Here is a 16,489-nt window from a genome sequence, read left to right on the forward strand (position 1 = left end):
TGTATTTGTGCGTTTGAGTCTATTCCTATATACTGTACATAGGTCTGTGTGTAATGGGGTCTGTTTTTATATATGTCCATGCGTGTGAATTGTAATAATAATACAAATAGATAAAATATACTTAACAGGCAAGTAGAAAATAAAACCAGTCATTGTCAATACACTTCCAGTCTAGTAGGAATGCTAGTTAGCTATGCAGTGACTCCAATACATAGCCACTTTCCAGAGCCATTATTCTAAACAGCACTTACAGAGTTATCCAAACCCATATTCACTGCTGGTGAACGATGCTTGATTGAGAGAGTAAAAGTTCTCTCTTTATGCGTAGATAGAACAAAGTACAGCAGGAAACAGCAGGGCAACTTTCTCCGCCAATGAACTGACAGGGAGCACTGCCAAGAGCGAGAGGACTGTGCAGTTAAATCAATCCTTGCTGTCTCTTCTGAAACTGCCAACAAAGAGGCCAGTTAGGATGCCATATTTGATGCCACAGGCACCTTTGCATGCAGAACTCCACTGAGACCTGCCAAACACTTCACATATGCTGACAAACAGTCATCAGATGGTGATGGTTAGTCTTTAGAGTCCTAGTCTGTATATGCCGTGTGATCTGAAGGTTAAAAACCCTGCATCTTCTTACTGCTCCCCCCAGAACTAGGCAGCCTTCCTGGCACAGAAATCTCTCCATCGTGAAGTGGTAGGTAAGCCTCAGTTTCCTGTCAGAGGAGCTCAGGAACAATCTTAACCTTGCTCCTGCTCTGCCATAGTGCTGATAAAGGGAATTTATTTTGTCACATCTCATGGTCCATTGGATTATTGCATAAACATCCTTCCTGTTTCTCTGCTCCCATGGGAATAGGACTGGAGGGGTAAAAGGACTTGTTACCTGGCACCATCGCCAGAGATGGGCTCCGATTATCATGCTCAGGGGACGCACCATGGTTGCTGGGTAGAACTTTTACTTTAGTCTCTCATGGCTCTTTGGGTTTCTCCACTCTCCTAGGGACCAGAAGGGAAACCAGGCAAACAGGGAGAAAAGGGCAAAACCGGCCAGAAGGTAAGAGCCTGTTGCCAGTGTTACCTCCTTTTCATTCTCATCTCTTTGCTTCTTTAAGGTTTTGTTTCATTTTGCGTCAATAATCTGTATACGCCTCTTTTACAGGGCAGCAAGGGCTATCAGGGGCAGCTGGGCGAGACAGGCCCTCCAGGGAAGATGGGACCAAAAGGGATGCAAGGCCTTAAAGGATCCAGAGGTACCCTGGGACCTATGGTGAGAATAGACCTGCAATTGATTGAGTGCAAGCCAAAGTGACAAGTGGTAGGGTGAGCCTGGAGGGGGTGGGGAGGCATCTGTGTGCCTTGGGGAGACAGAACAGAGGCACAGGAAGGGGGTGAGGCAGAGAGAGGGATTCAAATTTACATTATTTTACTTCTTTTTCATGGTTTAAATTAGAGCTGATCGAAAATTTTCTAGCAAAACTTTCCTTTGAAAATGGAAAATAGATTTTTTTTTCCTAAACGAAATTTTTTACAAGGAAAGTTTTTGTTGGCTTGTTTATGCTAAAACAAAAATCAGATTTTTCTGTGAAAAAACAGAAAAAAATATTTGGGGAAGGTTAGGGGTTTTTTGAGGGGGAATTGCTTTTTTCTCCTCCCCCCTTTCCAGTGGCAAATTATTTTAGGGGCAAAAAGGAGAGAGAAAAAGAGGAAGGGTGGGGGTAAAAGAAAAAACTACAAAATTTTCCATTTTAACATCATAAAATCTGGAAAAAATGGTTTTGGTTTTACATCAAAAAACTCAAACATTTTCACAAGAATTTTTTTTTCAAAATTTCCCATGTAAATATTTTTCCAACCAGCTCTAGTTTTAGCTGATCAGTGATTTTAATAATTTGCTACTTTGCCACATGAGAAGGAATCTCTCAAGTTTTCATTTGTTGATAGCAGATGTAGCCAGTTAAGGATACATTGCAGTTTTATATGGACTCTCTCCTCTCAAGTCTAACTCTTGAGAATATATTTCTGGAAGAGGGAATGAGCTGAGAAGCTGTATTTGCTCAGAGCATTCCCTTTGAGACTGCATACTCATGGTGAGAGCAGCTTCCAAGTCAAACTGTTTTATTACATGGAATTCTGCCTTGGACTTCTGCCCCAGCCATACACCCACTCTTGATCCACTATCTGGAACACTTGCAATGAGCACAGATAGAACATGATAAAGGTTTTGGGTGTGGTGCTGGAGTGAGGCTGGGAGACAGAACAGCAGCAGTTCAGTTACCTCAAGATTGTCAGACAGTGGGATCCAAACAGTCGCAACAGGCAACAAATATTTCTTCATATGTATCCAACCAGCAGGGTAACTATCATGACTGAGTCATGGGCCGTCAGACGTAGTGGTCAGAGCAGGAGTCAGGATGAGTTGGGTACCAGAGGGTCAGAGTCCGAGAGAGGCCACAGGGCAAACCAGGAGTCAGGCGTCAGTAGGCAGCATTGTCCATTACCAGGAGGTCAGAGTCCAAGATAGGTTGGAGGGTAAACCAAGAGTCAGGCATCAGGAGGCAGGCACGTACAGAAGCTGGAGTCTGGGATCTCTCGTGCACAGGGTCTAAAGCAGGACAGGCGGGCAATCTGTATGTGGTTTGGACAACTCACTGTCATGGCTTCCTGTTTTAAGTACCAGTGCCAGCTAATCTGTGGGCTCTGAGGAGCTGCCACTCAGGTCCTGCTGGGTGGTACATCCTCCTTGGCCCAGCCTCACAGGGTCCTCCCACAGGAACACCCCTAAGCCTCCAGTGGAGGTATCAGTGGCCCAGAACCGCTGTGGTTCCGGGTTCTAGCCCTGCAGGTTCTTATAGTAATTGCTTAAGTATCACTTGCCTCCTCTGATTTAATCTGTAGAACATACTGAAAAGACAGGAAGGAACCAGGAATTGCTAAGATGTTTCAGAACAGTAGCACTGAGTGACTGAGCAACAGCGATTCTGCTGTGATTTTTAAGGCCTCCATTAAAAGTTATGGTCTTTCCAATAGATCGTCCCTGCAGACTACTTTGGCAGAGTCTCCATGGATTATTTCTCAGGGAAGCAGAGAAATTTCTGAGCAGCAGTCTGTTGGACTGAGTGTATCTTTTCAGTCTGTCCTTGAGGAAAGGGTAAAAAATATGATGGAAAAAATGGAAGATTTGGAAAGTCTAATGAGACCTTACAGTTTCTGACCAGCAAGGTGGGGTACAGGGCAGGTCGTGTGAGTGGATCCTGTGGGCAGAACCCTCCTCATGGCACACTCAAGCAACTCCTTGGACTTGTACAGGACTCACGTTGATGGACTCCAGGAGGAGCTACCCACACCTTTTGTGGGAAACCCAACACCAGGTCTCTGAAGCAGGATACTGGAAGATCCCAAATGACCTCAAACAAGAAAAAGTCTTGTTTCCCTCTAAAACAAAGTACACTCCCATTCTGATAGATCACCAGAAAAATCCTCAAATTCAGGAAGCCATCCTTTGCACTCTATAGATTGATTATCTGCTTTCTCGGCCCATATCCATGCATGCCAGCACTTGAACTTCCAGCAGTAAAGGGGAAATGGTTAATGATCGTATGATTTGTGCGATGGTTTCTATCATCTGGAGTGACTAATGCATGCAACTCCTCCTGTGACCGAGAATTCTATATTCTACCCATTGAGTAAATGAAGCATAGAAATTATCAGGGTATAAAATATAAAGCACCAGAAGGAGATATGTCCCTTAGCGTCAACAGTTAAAACTTACTCCGCTCACCACTGGCTAGAAAGGTAGTATGAGTTTGCCAGTATCTGCAGTTTAGTAGCAAAAGGCTTGCATCCAGCTTTAATCTGAAGATCAGGATTTGGAAACTCTTTTTTTAACCTTTTGTTCAGATTCCTAAAACATCAGCTCTTGCAACTCCCTAGTCAATTGCAGCTCAGGAGCTGACTCCTCAATGCCATCTTTATTGCCAGGCCTGAGAACCACAAAAAACAAAAGCGGTCTTTGTATGTTTAAGGGTTCAGGCCTTCATCAGAACTGTCTCACTGAAAACTTCACTGAAGGAATATTCAGCAAAAAAGACCTTGTATTAGAAGTTAGCAATAGAGTCCAGAGGGGAAAGGCGAAGAGCAGAACATTAGCACAATGTTCACACATCACCCTTTGCTAGTTTTATTATGAATGTATCCAAGGATGCTGGAACAATTTGTATAGTGAGGGTGCTGAGAGCCATTGAACCAGACTGTAAACCCTGTGTATAATGGAGTCCACTTCAAGACAGCGGGTGCGGCAGCACCCCTAGTTCCAGTACCTATGTATACATCTAGCAGTTAGCAAGGCATTATCCACATTGCATTGTCTTGAGATTTTCTTCTATATGCCCAAATGATTTGGAGAGCAAAGGCAAGAGTTTAATTTCCAGGATACGTTGGCATAAGAGGAAAGACCAGGACTCTACATTTTTAGGAGTTATAGGAGTCCAAAAATATGAGCCAGTTCCCAACGGGAAAAGAACTGATTACTGGGATGTCAATATTTCTGTAAATGAGCTGGGAACCTCACTGATAAACTCTTGGCAGAGACTTGGGTTAGAGTAGCTACCCTCCTATCGATCTGATAGCTGAGTGCAGAGAATACTTCAGGATGCTGCTGCCATAAGGCTACCTGGTTTGCCCAAAGAATAGATGGGAGCATTTCAGTTTAATCTCCCAAGCCTAAGGTTTGCCTGTCTTGAAAGTCCACTTTCTGCAGGCCAATTCAGCATGTGGTTTCTGAAGACAATGACAGCAGGCTGTTCTAATGGCATTTTTCTGTGTGATTGCTTCCACAGGGTGCTCCAGGAAGGATGGGAGCTCAAGGGGAACCTGGCTTAATGGGTTATGAAGTAAGACTGCTTTTTTGATGCTCATTCCCCTGCTTTACCCATTTCCAAATCTAACATCATAATTAGCCCAGGATGCAAAACTAATTTAACTATGTTTATATTTCCAAACTATAATAACTATATTTGTTGGGATGATAGACAGCTCAGTTCTTTATTATTCTCAGTCTGGGCTGTGGAGAATTCTTCAGATCTGGTTTTCCTCCATCTTCCAGGCATGGATAATGTCACTGCTGATGCTTCTATATTTCTCTGAAGCCTGCACGTGCAATTCAGGTGTCTCTGTAGTCAGCAATACAGGATCCTATCACAGAAGTGACTCCATTTTTACAATCCCATCATATGTTTTCTGTTCTCCCACAGGGGCATGCAGGACCGCCAGGGCCAATCGGACCACCAGGGCCAAAAGGTGAAAAGGTAAGAGCTAAACTGCATGAAATTTGCCATCTCCTGTTCTGCATGAGCCAAAAGTGCCCCTGCTCGGAGAGCAGCACCCATTCCAAGCGAAGCACCAGGGCACAGCTCCCACAGACCCATTCAAATAAACACTAGCACCTGTAATCCAACACAAACACAAAGATGTGAACCATAGATGTGCAGACAACCCTTAGCCACCCACTAGCTGCAAACATGTGGCCTGGGAAATAGAAACTGTGACATCCTGTGCCAAAAACACAAGCTTCTACTGCTTGAGCTGAAAGAGGCTCTTGATTTAACCATCATCAATAATAGCAGCACTAGCTACATTGTATCCTCTCTTTCTCCCACTGACCTGCTAGAGGCAGCTGTTCTCAAACTGTGGGTCGTTTTAATGGGGTCTCCAGGGCTGGCTTAGACTTGCTGCGGCTCAGGGCCGAAGCCTGAGGGCTTCAGCCCTGGGTTGCAGGGCTCAGGTTACAGGCTCCCTTCCTGGGGCTGAAGCCCTTGGGCTTCGACTTTGCCCCCTCCCTTCCACCAGGGCGGCTGGGCTCAGGCTTCAGTCCCCGCTCCTGGGGTTGGGTGGTAATTTTTGTTTTCAGAAGAGGGTCGTGGTGCAGTGAAGTTTGAGAACCCTTGTGTTAGAGGATGAGCATTAGAAACTGATAAACATTTGGACAAGTCTGGCATCCCATTCAGCAGAGGGCAGTGGTGCCAGTTAGGATATGTCTATACAGCAAAAAACAAAACAAAATATGGCCGTGAGTCTCCGAGCCCAGTCAGCTGACTCAGGCTTGTGGGGCTTGTGCTGCAGGGCTAAAAATAGCAGGGTAGACATTCAGGCTGGAGCCCAGGCTCTGGAACCTGGCAAGTGGGGAGGGTCTGAATCACTGCTGTCTTTAGCCCTGCCGTGCAAGCCCAAGTCAGTTGACCAGGCGTAGCTCTGAGGCTCTCTGCCACAGGGTTGGCGGGGGTGGGGGGGAGGGGAATTCTTTTTTTTGTTGCGTAGACGTACCCAAACACACAAGCCAGTGCATTATCAGTGCAAGTCAGGATCAGGGCACACAATCCACCAGGACACCATTTCCAGGCACCCATACTCTCTTGTATCTCTGGAAGGGCCCATAGGCATGAATATTGGGGCCGTTTCCTAATTCCACAGAAATTCTACTGAATCCCCAAGATAAAAGAAATTAGATCAGTAGGTTTTGTTGTAAAGTCAAACTAAAACTGTGCACACATGCCCCTAAAACTGTCTGCTCTTGGAAAATCTTGCTGCTATTTCTGTTTGTTCCAGCCTATTACATTTCGTAAGTGAAGCACAAATGGTCTCCCTTCCCCCATCCCATTTTACTCATAGCCTCTCACGCCTGTGACTTTTGTCCACCTACACCCCTTACTGCAGCTGGAATGAGTCAAAACCCTTGTTCCACTGCTGCATTCTTTCAAGGCTTTTGCTGAGTCAGCTTGATCGTACCCAATTCAGGCTGGAGAAGTGACTCATATTTTAGTGGCTTCCTCTCGGCACAGCTTGCTGCTCAATGCTCTGAAGATGATCCCAGCTGGCTTTGGCTGTACTTGCATTGTTGCCGGAGCCAATCACATGTCTGTCAGTAGCTACAGCAGCAGCTTTCTTCCCCCCTGCGCAGGAAGGAAAAGAGTAGTAATTGGAAGTGGTTGCAAATTGGACCCTACCATGAGAAAAGTTGTTTGAATTTTTATTGATCCTCATTTTCTACCCCACTGTACCTAGTGTTCCTATTGCAGGAAGCACTCAGTGCAGGGTTTGAATTATTGGCATCCCTCAGCACTTGTGTTATTGCACATGGTCACAATCACAGACGTGCATCTGCAGGCAAGAGTTTCCTTCCTTACAGGGACTCCTGAGATTCTAAAAAGAGATCTCATGGGTACATCTTTGCCAGGACTTTGAACCCATTATACCAAGTGAGGATTCCAAGTGGAAAGGCACCCATAGCTAGGCCCTTCTACCTTGGTGTGTCTAGAGATTCTTTACATTGACATGAGTCTCTGAGACATGTGAGTTGGTCTCCTTTTACGCTGTGACTGACTCCACTGCAGAAGTTGTGACAAAATATTAGAAGGAGTTAGGAGAGCATCCAGTTGTTGAATTAGATACACTCTCAACCCAGAGATGCTGCCCCAGGCATGATTATTATTGATGCCACTGAGAATTCCTGAACTTCACTCTCTGCTCCCTTCCAACCTTAAGATGTGTCTCTGGCACTGGGGCATCTGACCATTTCTCTGATACTCCCTTATCTCCATCACCAGCTTGCTGAGTAGCTTCTCCATCTTTGTTTTTATGGCCACCCCATCCTCTTTTTGTGCTACCTGTTAGCTTCCCAAACCTTCCCATAGTGTTCTCCAGTTGTACCAAGGTGAATGGCCCCCAGCTTCTGTGTCCTCCATTAAGTGGCATCCATTCTCCAAGAAGTCTCCTGCCATCATCTGGCTCAAAGTAGCAGAGCTAAAACTTTCCACCAAGCACAGGCCAAGATGCAGGATTTGTTGTGTCTAAACCACCCAAGGCAGATGGCTCCAGCCTCCTTTTGAAAACCTCCAGCAAAGAAGCTTCCATGACCTCCCTAGGCAGACTGTTCCATTGTCCTACTGGTCTTACAGTTTGTTACACATTGTCCTTTGAGAGACTGGCCCAGGTTTCCAGACACATTAGATACAGGAGGCTTCAGTGTCCTGGCGCAAAACAGTGAGTGTAACACACCAAAAGCAAAAAGAGCCCTTGTCTCTAAGCAGTGAAATACAGAGGAGAATGAGATGTGTGCAGATATTAGACTTTGTATTGTATAGTCATTATTGCTGGTTTATCCCTACATACTGCAAATTTTAAGCTTATCCAAGGTGCCCACCTTGGTATTTAATGCTCCCAAAAATCCTTAATCTGAACAGATTTGCTTGCCAATCCCTCCTTCTCTATAGCTACCAATTTGCCAGAACCACCCTTGGCAATTGGCCTACCCAGCCTCAATAGACTTGCTTGGCAAACTGTGCTTGCAATCACTGTGCTTGGAAACCTGTCCAACACCAGACAACTGCTAGCTGTGCTTTAAAGCCTCACAATTATCAGGCAGTGCTTCTGCTGCTGGGATTGGGCACTGCTTTGGATGCCAGCCACTGACAAACATGCTCCTGCCATCCCAAGTGGACTGGGCTAGCACACGTTAATTAGATGGCACAGGTTGCAGGACCAGTAATCAATTTCCAGAGGATCAGGAATAGCAGTGGTACACAAAAGGAGCAACTGCAGAAAGACTACAAGAATAAACAGCAGAGGCATTAAGAAGATGGAGAGAAAATGTATCCCAAACCAAACAGCTGCTGTTGGAAGTCACCATACCAGAGGCAATATATTTACACAGCATTTACCAGGCACTTTTCAAAATTAAATTATATACAGGGGTCATTTCATCCTCCAGTGAAATGCAGCCAACTCTGGGTTAAATCTGGGAAGTGAAAGTGAATCCCATAGTCAGCTGGGAAATGCAGGGGAATGTAATTACCCAAATTGGAATTTGGCCAGGATGTCATATTAGGGAGGCAGCTGCCCGACTGGCACTTCGTTGGTCAGCTGCTCTCTTTGATACCTGTTTCTTTGAATGAGCTATGTCATGACGCAGTAGTTAGATGGACCCTGCTGCCTCGTGGGAGAGACAGACCACCCTGGGACAGAATGACACTTCTGACAGGCTCATGTGCCCCAGGGGTGTATGTACCACAGTTTGGGAATCTCTGCTCTTGTTCAAACAGGAATTAATTCAAGGAAGTCCTATGAGCTATGTTATACAGGAGGTCAGACTAGAATTGGATGATCACAGCGGTCCCTTCCTGCCTTGGACTCTCTGAATCAGAGCATTACAATATCTCTGCTGTTAAGTACCATGGGAACTTGTAATGACCGCAAACGGTCAAGCCCCCTGTTTTCCATCGTACCTGAAAGGTGGCACCTCCATCCGTACAGTGATGCTTTAATCCCATCCTGGGGCATTGGTTCTATAGTGACACGGGGAACGCAGCATTACTTGCTGAATCCCCAGCACCACTTCCTGAAGCATGTCGGTGTTCCATGGGGGCCTCTCATCTAAGTCCTAGCCTCACCCATCCCTCCTTATCTTATAAGAACTGCCTTGGATCACAGCACACGAATACACGTGTCAGGATCCTTCCCCAAGTTCACGTGTAACCTTAACACCAAATGAGGAAGAATTCAGACCTTGGAGATGAAAGAGTGAAGCGAAAGCTGCAGAGGGAAGAAATGGGGCCGTGATTGTGCTGTGACTTTTTAAACTCTGTAGGAAATTAGCAGTGCAGAAGAAGGGTATTTAATGGTGGAGAAAGTCTGCCCTTTTCCAAAGCACTAATTAGCCTGAAGATATCCATTATTTTGGAATTGAGTTCCACAGCACCATCCCAGTTAATTATTCTGCTGGATTTTAGTACACTCACAGCTCCTCACAGAGGCCTTGTTCGGAGCATTTGGCAGTTGCTTAGGATTGTCCAGATGAGATCCTTTTAAAAATTACAAACTGGTGTATCTCACTTTGGGAGGGGAGCCAACAACAACAAGCCTTTCCTTTTCCTCCATGCATTTTCCATTTGTATCCCAACTTGTTTACTTTTCTGCCCTTTACTGTAACTTTTTTTTAACTGCAACTTTCCAAAGAATTAGCAAAGACCTTTTGTCTCCCTCTCTCTGAAAATAATCCAAACGTCAAGAAGTCCTAGAGAAGCTCAGCCCTGCGGTACTGGAATTTATCAGTCAGGCTTAAGACCACTGTAGCATCCAGAAGCTGATGAAGACCTGTAGGGAAGGTGTCTAGTATATATGGGATCTAGAGCATCATCACTCTGTTCTAGGGACCAGCTACAGAGTTCTTGACACCCTTTGAAGAAGTCCCAAGTTTAGAACTTTCTCTGAACTGAACCCTGATCATGTCGGATTAGGATGTGAAATGAAAAGGCATCCACAACCTCTTTGGAGAGAAGTATCCAATGTCAAGCCTTCTGCATCCTGATACGTACATTCAGATTCTTATCTGAGACTGAGGAGCTGTGGCTTTGTATCCCTATTTCCTGAGGGTCCCTACTACTCTAACAGTGGCTAGAAAGTAGATCAGTTGTAAGGTATTAGCTGGTGGCTTCACATAGGAAGCCCTTTCACAGTGGAGTCTCTGGGGGCAGCATGGGAAGGACTGTTAGACATATTTTGTTTCTTATTTTTAATCAGTCACCCAAATCTCTCCATCTATTGCCCAACTCTATACCCATGAGCAGTCCTTGCACAGCTTCTCTCTATATTCCATTCCTCAAGAATCCTACTGAATCTCCCAAACATGTTATCCCTTAAAAATGGAAATGTAAACCTAACCCCACCAGAACCACTCCAAATCCTTGGCGTAAGATAGTGAATTTTGGAATGGCGGTACACAGAGAAAGGAAAGAATGCCATTATCTCTAAGAATATAATGGAGGGGATATGTATTGCTTAGTTGTCATCATCTTAGCGTATGTGCAATGTCCCTCAAGTGGCACGTGACTAGGATTCATCACCGAATTTGATCCGCTGGTTGGATCATTAGCTTCCCCAGCTTGAGCTGGGTCCTGATGGGGAGTGCGACGTGAACACCGATCTGAATACCACCAGATGCAGTGTTGCAAAACCCTTAGGAATCTAACTCTGCCAGTCTGCAAAAGTTAAGCTTGGTGCAAGGCCCTCTTCATCCTTGAACTGAAAGCCTGCAATATAGCTTGGCACATCCCCTTCCCCGGTGCCACAGTCACACTTGATAAACTTCCCCTGTGCTTACACCCACCCTCAAAAAACGAGCTGTTGGCAACAGCCGCGCTCTGCTGCTGAACGCAGTTGGGACTGTCTGAAGCTGAGCATTGTCAATTGCATACCTGCCGTTACCAAAAGTCAAGGACAGACACAGTTCTGCATGTCTTCTCCCAGGTGGCAGCATCATTGAGCAATTGCCAAATGTTCGGGGCATCATGGGTACCCACAGCACCATAGAGGACTTATGGAAGAAAGATAGAGGGGACCTTAATAACCACACTGGGATGGTTTGTAGAAACCAATTACCAGAGAATTACGAAGACTCAACTACTTGGCTTCACATGAATTAACTTTGTGAGTTCCCATACATGAGAGAACTTTTGGTGCAGCAGCCCCAAAGAGTCAGAACCCAGCAGCCCCCATGTGCCAGGAGAAAGGATCACCTAAAAACTGCAGTACAACAATCCTAAGGACCTGGAACCCCAAAGAAGCTGTGAAGTGCATTAATCCTGAGGAGCCAGTATGTCAAAGATTCAGCAACATCAAGTCGCCAAAAACCAGAGGAGCTGGAATGTAGCTATCACGCAGGGAGCTAAGAGACAGATGTCTCTGAACTGGGCTCGAGAAGAAATAGGACACTGTAACCCCAAGTGATTTATGCAAGGGAATTTAAAACAACGACAGCAAAACAGCATCTATGTTTTAGAGGGTGAAATGCACAGGAAGGGTAACTGAGTGCCTCATTGTGAGCCCCTCGCTCAGGCTGGTGAGTAGTTACTCGCACAAGTCATCCCACTGAATTCCGTGAAATTACTCACATAAGCAGTTGTGTAAGGGGCTCACCATCTGGTCTGAAGTGACTACAAGAACAGTTTGTGATAGCCGCATGTAGCCAGGGTATGTATTTGGAGCAGTTCTGCTCCCTTTATAGATCAGGGAATGTGCAATCGGGTGAGGAAAAATGCGGCTCAATTCCGAACTAGGTTGACTGTCAGGGCGATACAATTCAGAAGGTCAAAGAAGCATCCTGCTCCCTCCCATTGCTTAACTTTATAGGCAGCTGCAAATAACTCTGTGTAGTTGCGTTCCTCAGAAAAGGGTAGCTATACCAGGCAGAAGCAGTCCGCAAAGAAACCATTCAGACATCACTAGAAAACTAACGCTCTTGCCAAAGCCAGCACTGTACTGCAGCCCTTGGCTTAGAATAATCCTTCTTCTTGGTACAATAAGGATTGCTGTCTACCCCACTCCTCCTGGCACGAGATAGTATGTGAGCAAACTCATGTCACAGCATGGACAGTTTTGCACAATTTTGCTGGTGCCGGGTTGTTAGGGATGGGCAAATTGGTTCCAATCAATACGAACCAACCCAAAATTTAGACCCAATTTTTTGGAAGTTCAAAAGATTTGAAATAACTTTGTCCTCCTCTCCCTTCCCCACCCACCCCCACTCTCCCCTTGTTTTCCAACTTTACCCATTTCTGTGTTTCTGCTTCCCGACCCAGATGGAACTGGGAAGGGCAGAAATGCCCCAAGTGGGACTTGTTGTTGCAGCATCCCCAGCATGACCAGAAGCAGGAAGTACAGGGAATAATATGAACGAGAGAGAGAGAGACAGACACTCTCAGACCTTCCCTAAAATTCCATCCCTGTTTGCCAAACCCAAAAGAAGGATCTGAACTTCAAAGGCTAATCTCTCATCATAAATCCAATCTATCTATCATGTGCCAATCACTAAAGCATCTTTCCTCATTTTAAAGAGAGCCCTGCAGAGTTTTACCCATCAGTGTTCACTTAATCCTTAGCCTGAGGCAAACTTAGCAGTATTTCATCCTTCATAATCCTTATCCAAACAGGCATGTAGGTGTGATTCACCCTTCACTAAGCCTCACCCTTGGAGGTACCCATGTGTATTTCAAACAAATCGTTTTAGCTAGACTTCCTTTATATGGAAAAATATTGAACGGAAAGAGATCTAGGGTAACGTTTTCAAAAGCAACTATGTGATTTAGGTGCCTACATCCCATTTTCAAAAGGGATGTAGGCAATTAGGAGCCCAGGTCCCACGGACTTGCAAAGAGCCTAAGGGTATGTGTATACAATTAAAAAAAAAAACAAACCACCCACAGCAGTGAGTCTCAGAACCCAGGTCTACAAGCTCGGGCTGCAGGGCTAAAAATAGCAGTGTAGATATTCGGGCTTGGACTGCAGCCTGGGCTTCGAGACCCCTGCCTTCACCAGGTTTCAGAGCCCAGGATCCCGCCTGAGCCTGAACATCTGCACTGCTATTTTTAGCCCCATGAGCCTGAGTCAGTTGACCTGGGCTCTGAGACTGTTGTGGGTCTTTTCTTGCAGCGTAGACGTAGCCTTAGGCTCCTACAAGCCAGACTGTGAACAGCTAAGAATTTACACAGATACCTAGTGATATTTTCAAAAGTACCTGAACAAGTTAGGTGCCTAATTCCTATTGAAAGTTGATGGGTGTTGGGCATCTAGGCTACTTAATGCTTTTGCAAATCCCACTCGTGGCTTAGCTGCATCAGTAGGCACCTAAATGCCTTTGTCAGTCTTGCTCTAAGTCATTTTGGAAATGGGACTTGATCTCTGAAGTCACTTAGGCACTTCTGAAAATGTTATCCTTAGACTTAAAGGGGCCTCCTCTCAATTTGAAATGTTGTCAATTGATTTTTATAGAGAGTTCAGTAATTTCGGGAGCTAGTCCTGCCTGAGGCCTCTTATTCAGATCTGGTGGGTTTGCCGTCACATTTGACTATTGTTAAAGAATGGTTTTTCTCTCCTGTGTTGCTGTGCAAAAGAGATGCGCACACAAATGGGGGAAATGATGTGAAACTGACTCAGCACAAAGTTAACCAGCTGAAAAGAATCCAGAGGAATGTCTTTATATTTTTCTTTTGTCATTCACCTTTGGGAATCACAGATGCTATCTGTAAGAAAAACAGGTAAAAACAAAAAAACTTTTGAACAGAAATGTGATGATTATTTTAATTTTAAGTAGTTGGTGCCCTTTTAAAGCCATCTTTTTATCCAGTCTCTAAGGCCTCATTCAGACCCCACTGAAATCATTGGGAAGGTTCCCACTGACTTTAAAGGGCTTTGGATCTGGCTGTTTTAACATTAATATTTATGTCTACAGGGAGAACAAGGTGATGATGGGAAAATAGAAGGCCCCCCAGGACCACCTGGTGACAGAGTAAGATATTATTCATGTCCCTTCTCTAATCCTGTGGCCTGATTTTTGCGTGTGATGCACATGCAGACAAGCCAACTGCCTGGATGTTTTCCCTGATCACTGAAGATGCTGTATTTAGAGATCATGACACATGGAGTGGACCACTGGCATTTCACATCTACCTTGAACCTTTATTGTGTTGTTGTAGGGTCCAGTTGGCAACAGAGGAGATCGAGGGGAGCCTGGAGACCCTGGCTACCCTGTAAGTCCTATTCTGAATATTTGCCTAGGAACTAACTTTGGAGAAGTTTTTCACCTGTATAACAGCCCACAAAGCTTACATCCTTGGCCCTGTTTATTATGTGACATCTCACCATGGTTGCTCTTTGCGCTTTACTCAGGACCCAGAGGAATGATTCAGATCTCTTTCCTTTAAAGTGAAAGAGCAGTTGCTGAAGGCAAAGAAAAGACCAGATAGCATCAGGTCCAGCATCCCACAATATCACACATCTGAGCTGAGCTTGCAAGGCTGAGAGAATGAGCAGGACCTTTTTATCAGTGACTTAAATCCAGAGGAAATATCATGGGGTCTGGGGAACATGCTCAGAAGGCTTTGATGAAATAGCTCACAAGACAGCTAGGTCATGATGATGTTGGGTGAGAGTTGAGACAGTTGGGTTGTAGTTGCCGGCACAAGACTAGATGCTTTCAAGGGGATCCCTATTAACTTGCTGGATTGAGTTTCCAAAATCTTTTCAGTTAGCTGTGGGCTCTCTCAGCCAAGACCAGATTTATGAACGAGTCCCCCTTACTCCTGTGTTGTTTTTGTAGAGTCCTCCAGTCCCTGTGTCAGTAGCTTCTCAACATGATTGATTGGAGCTGGTCTGAAAAGAATCTCTTAGGATTAGGTTTTGCCTCACTACAAAGCAGTCAGTGAGAGTGATTAATTACAAAAATGTACCAAACTCTCTTATTTGTCATCTCCAAATGACTGTCCACAAGTTGCCAGAGAAATGCTACTCACTGTAGTCTTTCTATGGGGCATCAGTAATCAAGTGTTTAGTTAAACTAATGCATTGTGTATTTATTGATGCATTAGGTACGCTCTGTTTCCTGCTTAAATTGTGACATAGTAGCTAGTTATAACTCTTAGCTGCCTGATGCCTATGAATATCCATGAAAGAGTGTACATTGTTCTTGGAAAAGTTAACTAGCTCAGTTAATCCAAGCTGTCTGTTTCCCTAAGAATGTTCAAGAGGCCATGTCTACTTGCCACTTACATTCTATACTTACTGTAAATACCAGGGTATCAACTAGCCCTAAAGGGTTCAGACCTTCGTTTGTACAGTATCTATCGTACAGTATGAGTGCAGAGTTACAGTGCTATATAATACTACATAAAACTAAATACAGAATAGCAGAGCTATATAATAATACTGAGAGAAAGTGATCTAGACAAGGGAGAGGAGATGTTTTCAGATGAGAAACTCATTGAGGCAGAGAGATACAGGGAGGCTGTTCCAGATCAGAGGAGAGAGAGAGGAGAGGGAGTGTTCAGAGTCAGAAATGAGCCCACAGTTATAGAGAGGGGAAATCTGAGTTGGGAAGGAATTGGAGGAGTTAGGAGTTCAGCTGGGGGAAGGTCCTCTTGCCCAAGAAAAACATTTGCTTCCCTGTGATATATTCATCTGAATAGCACCACCCATATACTTTGCCTTCCCGGCATTGGCAGAATACAGCTGCGTGCATTGCACCTCTCCCACCACCCATTATCCCCCAGTACCACACTGTATGCTGTGACTGCAGCATCCACTGCTGCTTACCTATAGAAAGAGAATCCAGAGAATAAACTAACATGCGCACTCTCATTTATTTAAGGGTCAAGAAGGACTTGATGGGGACAGAGGAAAAGCTGGACAGCAAGGTCTACCTGTAAGACTATTTTATTTTATAATTGATTGATTTTAATCTGATCTTACTCTACTGTGTATGTGACAAATGGAGATAGAATGGGTGAGCAGCATGGGAAAGGGGGTTAGAGGAAAGGCATGGTGAGCTACAAACTACAATACGTGCATTTCCATATGCCAGGGCTCAGTGGGGTTTTTAAGAATATCTATATCCATAAACTTTATGCTTCCTGAAGGTGTAATCAAAGTATGTCACATGATATAT

General features: G+C 44.8%; 1 protein-coding gene across 1 annotated transcript in view; it reads left to right on the plus strand.

The window, feature by feature from the left end:
- COL27A1 (collagen type XXVII alpha 1 chain) overlaps positions 1-16,489 on the plus strand; it is a 244,484-nt gene that overhangs the window by 208,691 nt on the left and 19,304 nt on the right. The window contains exons 38-44 of the mRNA XM_077836249.1: positions 1,004-1,057; positions 1,163-1,270; positions 4,839-4,892; positions 5,253-5,306; positions 14,279-14,335; positions 14,523-14,576; positions 16,193-16,246. Coding sequence (XP_077692375.1) covers positions 1,004-1,057; positions 1,163-1,270; positions 4,839-4,892; positions 5,253-5,306; positions 14,279-14,335; positions 14,523-14,576; positions 16,193-16,246 — 435 coding nt within the window. The remainder of the gene's footprint in view (positions 1-1,003; positions 1,058-1,162; positions 1,271-4,838; positions 4,893-5,252; positions 5,307-14,278; positions 14,336-14,522; positions 14,577-16,192; positions 16,247-16,489) is intronic.

The sequence above is a fragment of the Eretmochelys imbricata genome, chromosome 16 (genome assembly GCF_965152235.1).
Source record: "Eretmochelys imbricata isolate rEreImb1 chromosome 16, rEreImb1.hap1, whole genome shotgun sequence".
Classification (NCBI taxonomy): domain Eukaryota; kingdom Metazoa; phylum Chordata; order Testudines; family Cheloniidae; genus Eretmochelys; species Eretmochelys imbricata.